Source organism: Lichenostomus cassidix, chromosome 8, assembly GCF_008360975.1.
Source record: "Lichenostomus cassidix isolate B80296 chromosome 8, HeHo_3.0, whole genome shotgun sequence".
NCBI classification, from domain to species: Eukaryota; Metazoa; Chordata; class Aves; order Passeriformes; family Meliphagidae; genus Lichenostomus; species Lichenostomus cassidix.
The window spans coordinates 9,355,773-9,363,735 of NC_139489.1; the positions used below are offsets into that span (position 1 = coordinate 9,355,773).

The following is a 7,963-nucleotide window of genomic DNA, read 5'->3' on the forward strand; positions in this document are numbered from 1 at the left end:
AACACCTCAATTGTAGCACGTGCTGACTTAACACAGCACCGCAGAAGCTCCCAGGAAGCCAGAATTCTTAATGGGGTGGACACTTGCACCTTCCTCCCACTCAGAGGTTTCCAACACTGGACATTTTCCACTTCTGCCAAATCTGACAACTTTTTCACACAGACTTGGTCCTGTAAGTCACCATCTTAGAACCCAGGGAGATATTTTACTTGAGCGCATCACAGTCAAGTTTTGCCTGAGGACATTAGGGATTCCTAGAGATCCATCTTCCTTCATATTATACAAGGCAGGCAGAGCTACACAAGCCCCCTCCACCCTGCACACATAAATGAGCGCACAACCTTTTACTGTGTAGCCTCTGGGTTTTATTCGTTCTCTTAGCACAGTAGTTTTTATTCATTTGCCTTTTCTGGCCTTGATCTTCCTCAAGTAGAACTCTAATTCCTTGCCTTCCAACACGTAGCCATCGGCTCGGCCACACTGTCCAGGTCTGGAGGCAATGCAGGCTGTAAGGAGAAGGCATCCAGTTAAAGTCTGGCAATTCCCCACCCCAGTGCACAGACCAAACAACAAACACTGCACGCAGCCTCTCTGCAGCCACACGGACGAGCAGCTCATCCGTAACCGAGTCACCACTTCACATGCCTGTGTCAGCTCCCCTTCCTGAGGCAGCATGCTCTGCAAGCTGCACTGTCCCTAATGAAGTCCTCCTCAGATCTCCAAACTGTCATCGCTCGGGTTCAGTAGCAGAACTGGACAAAGGTCTCATCACCAGAAGACTTCAGAATACTCAACTATTTGCCAGAGCTTGAAACATCAAAGCTCTTAGATGCCTGCAGCACATTTTTCTGACATGCAGTTGCTCATTTTGCAAGTCTTGAGCCCCACTTTTTTCTCAAAGCCTGAATAGGAAGCCTGGAGGAGCAGGAGCCTGGCTGCAGGAGCCTGGCTAGGCAAATTTCCCCATCCTGCCAGAAGTGGGGTATCTCTGGAGAACATAAAATAACAAGTTACATTAATGCTGCTAGGGACTCACCAAGTAGCTTTCCTTGCTGGAACTGCTCCTCAAGAATACTTGCTATCTTGGCATTCTTCTTTCGCTCATCGTATTTTTTCTGGATCTTCTTTGAACGTTTCTTGTTCAGTATTTCCTCCTCTTCAGGAGTCTAAACCCAAGACCAAAAGCAAAATTGTTAAACAAATGGCCACCTTCCATTAACACAGCTGTTTTCCACCACCATGAAGGAGACCCTTGTATTCTCAGCACTGTACTGTTTTCTAAGTCTTACCTGGCTGAGGTACAAATACTTTGATCTCACAGAACCAGGTGCTGCATTTCACTTTTGAGACCAAGAAATGCAATACTGCTAACCAGAATCACTGCTCACAACTGAGCACAGTGCTGTAGGGAAGGCTGTTCTCAAGTCAATGAAACTGCAAAAGTTTCCCTGGTGAATCAATCCTCATACAAACAGCAGTGAATGCTCTTTCCCCCTACAGACATAATGAGAGCACTTGGGTGTGGTGCAAGTCCAGGCAGACAAGTTACAAGCTCTCCCTCTGCTTCTGCACTATACAGCACTCAAATGAGAATTGCTTTGCTTTTAAAGCAAGTATTAACCTGAATGCTACACGATGGGTTTTAAATACCTTCTAGCAGTCTGGAGTTTGATTCTTAAATTAATAGCTCAGTATAGTTTCAAGATATTAAAAAACACACTGAAGTTCAATTAGCAATCCCCAAACTTCTCACCAAAGCAATCACTGCCCAGCACAAGAACCCAACCTGCAAAGTCTTCCTCAGCATCCTAAATTGTCATCGCTCTCCCTTCAGTAGCAGAACTGGACAAAGGTATCATCATGAGAAGACAAAGATCTCGACAGGCAGGTCCTTGTGCACAAATGGGTGTAACCTCAGAGCTCCTGGTACTAAGCACTCCATTAAGAGAGCCAGACATATCCTGGGAACCTTTGGGAACACAGCCCTGATAACCAATGCCAGCACTGCTGGGTACCTAGCCCTATTTTGGCAGGCACTGTCAGTTCAGGATGGGTAACTGCCTCTGGCAGGGCAGACTGCTCCGCCAGGAGCCAAAAGGACAACCTCAGACGTACCAGTTTGGCACCCTTCTTGCGTCCCAGGGGCAAGGCATAGTGGGCCTCATACCACTGCCTGTATGGGGTGCTGTCAATGAGCACAATGCAGTTCTTCACCAGGGTCTTTGTCCGCACCAGCTCGTTGTTGGAAGCGTTGTACACAACATCAATAATTCTGGTCTTGCGAGTGCAGCCTTTCAAAAGAAGAGCATGAGTTCAGACCTACAGGGATCAGACACTTGAGTATACAGTTCACACATCTCAGACATACCCTTTAAACCACCTCACATTCCCTCATCCAGTGTCCTCCCGCTTGCCTGGCACTGAATTAAATATAACTAAAAGACACATCTATTTATCATCGGTCAAACTTTCTGTTGTTAGGACAGAAATCTACACCTGGAAATTAAATCCCTCCTACACAAAAAAAATGGCAACAGTGGCCTTGCTGGAACTCATGTCAAAAATATCTAAGCAATGCTAGAAAATAAATTTTCTGCAAGATCAGCAGATGCCAACTAACACTGCACACAGGACTCAATGCTGCATGCACTTCCTAGATTACTGAATTTAAGCTGTAATGAGAGAGACTGCTCTGCAACACATTCCAGGAATCATCTCCATAGGATGAAGGTTTATGAGTAAATTGAGAGGGGAAGTTGATGTTGTTACCCTTCCAAGACCCACCTGAAGCATGCAGTCTTAGCTACTAGATTTGACTGTTTAGCAGTTACCTGCCCTGAACACAGTTCTCCACATACACAAAGGTCATGCACAAGATGTGTTTTCTCCTGCCACTCATGTACCTCATCCCTGTTGCAAAGTATGCTCAGCCTCTTCACGTATGCAATACTGACTGTAATGGCACTTTTCACACTACAGACAATGCTCTGAGACGACTGGAAGCATGTCCTGTCCCCTTCACACCATGCAGGTCACTTACCCACCACCTTCCTTACTGCTGCTTCACCATCCTACTCTGTAACACTGACTGGGCCCAGGCTCAAGTGATACCGTTTTCAGTTTGCAAGTCAAAGAAAACCCACCTTGCTCAGGGGAAATATGACAGATTCCCCCCTTGCTTCTGGACTTCCCACTTTTGCTTAGCAAAGCAGGAGTATGAAATAAACTGCACATGCTAATATAACACTGTCCTAGGGTCAGCCCTTCTCACAAACATCCTCAGCACCTTTGTTACACAAGATCATTTAACTTTTAGTGACCATATTCACTGATGAACAATACTTGCACTTATCAAGAACCACTCATATTTAGGATTTATGCCCCTGTTTAGTTCCCCTACCCCAGAAAAAGCTAAGGTAAGCATGTCACTCAGTGTAACTATGACACTCCTATCACTGTGAACTTAGTGGAAATCCAAGTTCCCTAAGGCCACATAAGGTCAAAGTTATCATCATCACCATGCTTGCTGCTTCAGCTGCAAGCTCCAGGATGTTTCATCCAAGCCCACAAACCCATGCTTGCACCCCTCTACTCAGCAGCAGTACCAAAGACCAGCACAGGCTTCCATCCCACGCATCAGGCTCACCATGTACTTACATTCTGACCCCCAGGAGAAGTTGCCAACATCCAAACGAAGTGCTCGGTACTTCTTATTTCCACCACGAACCCTCACGGTATGAATCCGGCGTGGGCCAATCTGCAGTCAGAAGCAAACACCAGGCTGCCGTTGGTGCTGGAATGCTGCATGGCCCTCACAGGAGCCCAGCACAGTCCTAACCTCGAAGGCAATGTGGTCAGTGTAACTATGACAAACCCCAGCATCGGCAGATGCAGTAAATGACCAGAACGGTCTGTTGCATCTGCCTAAGGTGAAAGCTTCATCACTCCAATTGCCTCTTATCGCAAAAATGTATCACTGCTTTCCACCGGCACAGGGGCAAGTACCAACTTTTAGAGAAGCAGCCTCAGATATTCAACCCCACACCAAACGGCAGGTACTTAAAAATCTAACAGCGTAAGAGCAGCAACTCGAGCTTGGAAACACGATTCTGACCACCTTCCCCCATCACTCACCTTAGTGTTGGCGGGAGGTCGCCCCAACTCATACTTCCTCTTCTTATGGTAGGGCTTCCTCTTGCCCCCAGTCTTGCGACGCTTATGCCAATTATCCCTGGAGATACCTGAACGGAGAGCAGTGTGCTCAGAGGATGGCACGAGCCCACCTGGCTGCAGCAGCAGGGCATGGTTCTGAGTCCTCAGCTCTCCAAGGTTGGTATCCGCACAGTGCACTCAGCTTTATGCAGCAGTTAGAGAAGCTTCATCATTGAAACTCAGATCTGCCTCAAACACATCCTCTCCAGCACAGCTGTACAAAGCACAGACCCCCTCATCCATGTCCTCTTTGGGAAGCTCGCAATGTACCTCGTGTGCTGGGCACTCTCTGGGAAGCGCCCGATGCCGATCTGACAGGCACACTATAGCAGTCATCCTACACTACTGGCAGGATGTGGTAGGTCCGCTATAGGAACGGACCCCCATCCCACCTGTCCGCTGAGCCCCTACGACCAATACCCCAGATCAACTCAGCCTGCTGGGCCCTAAACGGGAACCACCTCTGCAACACGCCACCTCCCGCAGGGCGCAAGGGCACAAGCTGCCAACCTGCTCAGTGTTCCCCAATGCCACCCCCACCCCTCCTGCTGGGGCCACTGAATGCTGTTCCACCTCACCCGCATCTGCTCATCTGCAGCAGACACTGGGAGCGAGCCCGGCGCTCGGGATCTGCAGGAAATCAAAGCACAGCAAGACGAGGGCGCCCGCCCCATCATCCACCAGCCGCCATGTTGGGCCCGCTCACCCTCCCCCCGCCAGCGGCTCGGCACTACAGCAGCCACCCCAAATGACGGACGGCGCAGGCCGACGGCAGCCCCCGCTCCCACCCGGTGAGGGCCCGGGGCGGATGCAGAGGCGCGGCCGGCGGATGGCGGCGGATGGCGGCAAGCTCGCGGCTCCTCCACTCACCCATGGTGCGGCACCGGCGAAAAGAGGCGGGGCGGAAGTTCGCGGGGCGGCTTGGCGGGGCGAGCTCTCGCGAGGCTGTTACGTCACCACGCCGCTAGCGTGAGGCGCGCGCCGTTGCCTGGCGACGCGGCGGCGCTGAGGGGAGGCGGCGGGCGGCGGCGGCGGGCAGCGGCGGCGGGGGGGGGGGGGGGGGGGGCGGCGGCGGGCAGCGGCGGCGACTCTGCCCGCGGGCCTGGCACGGAGCGGGCTTTGTCGGGGGTCTGCCTGCTGCAGGCCACTCCTTCCTGCCCCGCGAGTCACCGCGCGAACGCCTCCGCACAGGGCCCAGCGCCCGGCGTCCCGCGGCGGGGCCGAGCGAGAGCAACAGCCCTTGTGCACACGGGCTGTGGGTCGTGAGAGCCTCATTAGCATATCCATATTAGTATTCTGAGTAATTTGCATGCCCTGTGTACACAGCTGGCTTCATTAGCATATCGGTCATTAGTATTCAGACTTGTTCCCGTACCCAGGATGCTTCGCGCGTTGCGGAGCGGCTCCGGTCGCGCTTTCCGCCGCTGCTCTCCGGGGCTGCCGTGTCCGGGCGCGGCTGCATGCGTGTCGTGCCACGGGAACAGGCCAGGGCGGTATGGGGGAGAATTGGGGCGGCACGGTGTCGCCGTGTCCTTGAGAGTGACAGCTGAGGGGTGGTGTGTGCGCGAACGCGTGTCTGTTCATACTCTGGTTTCTCTTCAGATCGTATAAATCTTTCGCCTTTTACTAAAGATTTCCGTGGAGAGGAACAGGCACGAGTGTCGAGAAATTTTTTGAGGCTCCATTTCGGTGGAGCTATCCCATTTCTGGTTTAAAAATAGAGGAAAAGCGTATGAGGTGGAGATGTGGTGTTCTTTACAGTGGTAGTTGAGAGAATGTGGGAAGTGTCATCGGGTAGGTCGAGTGGAAGCTACTGACGTTTTCAATTCAGTTTTCCACGATGGATTAGTGTAGAGGTTTCAATATAGGAATTGGCGGGATGGGCGCGGCCAGGGTGCTGTGGGCATCGATGCAATGTCCAGGTGGAGACAGCTGATGAACACTGTGTTTCAGGGCTGTGTCTTGGGACTGGGGCTTTTAATCTGTATCAATGACACAGACAGTGGGATTGAGTGCACACACAGCCAGTTTGTAGGGTGTGGGTGACACACCTGAAGTACAGGGTGCCATCCAGGGGGACCTGAACAAAAGGGCCCTGAGAACCTCATGAAGTTCAACAAGTCCAAGTGCCCCGTGTTGCCTCTGGGTCCCAGACACAAGAACTGGAGAACACAGACTGGAAAACTCACTGAGAGCAGCCCTGCTGAGAAGGAATTCGGGGTTCTTATGGATGAAAAATTGGACATGAGCTAACAGTGAGCAGTCACAGCCCAGAAAGCCAACTGCCTCCTGGACAGCAGGTCATGGGAGGCAATTCTGACCCTTTAATGCTGATTTCAGCTCTCTGGTTCCCAAAACAGGAAAGACATGGATCTGTTGAAGCAAATCCAGAGAAGGCTATGAAGATGATCCGAGGGCTGGAGTTCCTCTCTTGTGAAGACAGGCTGAGAGAGCTGGGGTTGTCAAGCCTGGAAAAGAAAAGGCTCTGCAGAGATCTTGTTGAGGTCTTCCAATACTTGAAGGGGGCCTATAAAAAGGAGAGAGAATGACTTTATACAAAGGCATGTAGTGATAGGGCAAGACAGAACATTTTAAAATGAAAAGAGGAGCGATTTAGATTAGATATTAGAAAAAAGATCTTTACTGTGAGGGTAGCAAGGCGCTGAAACAGGTTGCTCAGGGAAGTTGTGGCTGCCCTATCCCTGGAAGTGCTCAAGACCAGGTTGGATGGGGCTTTGAGCAATCTGGTGTAGTAGGAGGTGTGCCTGCTCATGGCACAGGGATGGGAATGAGATGATCTTTAAGGCCCCTTCCAACCCAGACCATTCTATGATTCTATTTTATTTTTCTTACATTTTAAAATTTAATACTATTTTGTTTTACTTACTAAACTACCTAGTCTCTACCCACGAATTTCTCACTTTTGCCCTTCCTGCGGTGTGGGGGCAGTGAGCGAGGGGCTCCACGCTGCCCTGGTGGGGGTTAAACCATGGTGGGGACCTGCGACCCCTATTGAGGCTGAGACCGAGACCGGCGCGCCCGGCGGAGCGGAGTCCGCCCCGCCCCGTTACCGGGCTGATTTGCATACCCAGGGTGCCCCGCGGCCCCGCCGTGTCCGGCCCCGCCGGTATCCCGCGCTGTGGCCGCTGCCCCGGCAGGGCTGTGGGGGCTGTCCGGCGTGTGCGGCCCGCGGGGCCGGGCCGGGGACACAGGGTCGGGACTGGCGGAGAGCGAGTGTCGCCCTGACATGTTGGGAGTGGAGCATAGGCCGGGTATGTCGGGGCGGGACATGGACAGTATACTCTGGTTTCTCTTCAGATCGTATAAATCTTTCGCCTTTTACTAAAGATTTCCGTGGAGAGGAACAGGCACGAGTGTCGAAAAATTTTTTGAGGCTCCATTTCGGTGGAGCTACATTTATTGTGGTTAAAAAACAGAAATTTGTTCAGGCTTACAAATATGCGACCTGATCCCATGAAAGCGATCCGTTCTTGTACACCGGCAACTCCCCACCATTGTCCAACCAATGCACGGCCTGCAGCCCCGCTTCAGTGTTTCCCCCGCCCCGATCCTGCCCCGCCGCTGGGGCGTCCCGCGGCCCTTTCCGGGAGCGGCGCCTCTGCCCGCCCCCAGCTATGCTCACGCAGCAGGAGCGATCGCCTCCCACCTCCCACCTCCCTCCCCCGGGAGCAGCAGTGCTGCCCGCGCCCCAGGACTACATCTCCCGGCAGGCCCCGCGCCTCATCGCCGA

At 52.3% G+C, this 7,963-nt stretch overlaps 1 protein-coding gene, 1 long non-coding RNA gene and 6 other non-coding genes across 8 annotated transcripts; 2 read left to right on the plus strand and 6 right to left on the minus strand.

The window, feature by feature from the left end:
• Positions 1-342: 342 nt before the first annotated feature.
• Positions 343-5,237, minus strand: RPS8 (ribosomal protein S8). Its single transcript, XM_085067762.1, has 6 exons — positions 5,083-5,237; positions 4,135-4,241; positions 3,658-3,757; positions 2,116-2,291; positions 1,037-1,166; positions 343-506 (listed from the first exon to the last, which is right to left on the minus strand). Exons 1-6 carry the CDS (start codon positions 5,084-5,086, stop codon positions 397-399), a joined length of 627 nt encoding a protein of 208 aa, XP_084923888.1. The 5' UTR covers positions 5,087-5,237; the 3' UTR covers positions 343-396.
• On the minus strand, positions 707-778 carry LOC146433801 (small nucleolar RNA SNORD38). The gene has a single exon (XR_014853897.1). It is a non-coding gene; the product is annotated as a small nucleolar RNA SNORD38 (small nucleolar RNA).
• LOC146433802 (small nucleolar RNA SNORD38) lies at positions 1,797-1,866 on the minus strand. The gene has a single exon (XR_014853896.1). It is a non-coding gene; the product is annotated as a small nucleolar RNA SNORD38 (small nucleolar RNA).
• Positions 3,849-3,952, minus strand: LOC146433803 (small nucleolar RNA SNORD46). The gene has a single exon (XR_014853898.1). It is a non-coding gene; the product is annotated as a small nucleolar RNA SNORD46 (small nucleolar RNA).
• Positions 4,310-4,394, minus strand: LOC146433804 (small nucleolar RNA SNORD55/SNORD39). The gene has a single exon (XR_014853895.1). It is a non-coding gene; the product is annotated as a small nucleolar RNA SNORD55/SNORD39 (small nucleolar RNA).
• Positions 5,238-5,794: 557 nt separating the features above from the next.
• LOC146433805 (U5 spliceosomal RNA) lies at positions 5,795-5,909 on the plus strand. The gene has a single exon (XR_014853889.1). It is a non-coding gene; the product is annotated as a U5 spliceosomal RNA (small nuclear RNA).
• A 507-nt stretch (positions 5,910-6,416) lies between these two features.
• Positions 6,417-7,954, minus strand: LOC146433806 (uncharacterized). Its single transcript, XR_014853715.1, has 2 exons — positions 7,737-7,954; positions 6,417-6,739 (listed from the first exon to the last, which is right to left on the minus strand). It is a non-coding gene; the product is annotated as an uncharacterized LOC146433806 (long non-coding RNA).
• LOC146433807 (U5 spliceosomal RNA) lies at positions 7,511-7,625 on the plus strand. Its single transcript, XR_014853908.1, has one exon. It is a non-coding gene; the product is annotated as a U5 spliceosomal RNA (small nuclear RNA).
• Positions 7,955-7,963: the final 9 nt, after the last annotated feature.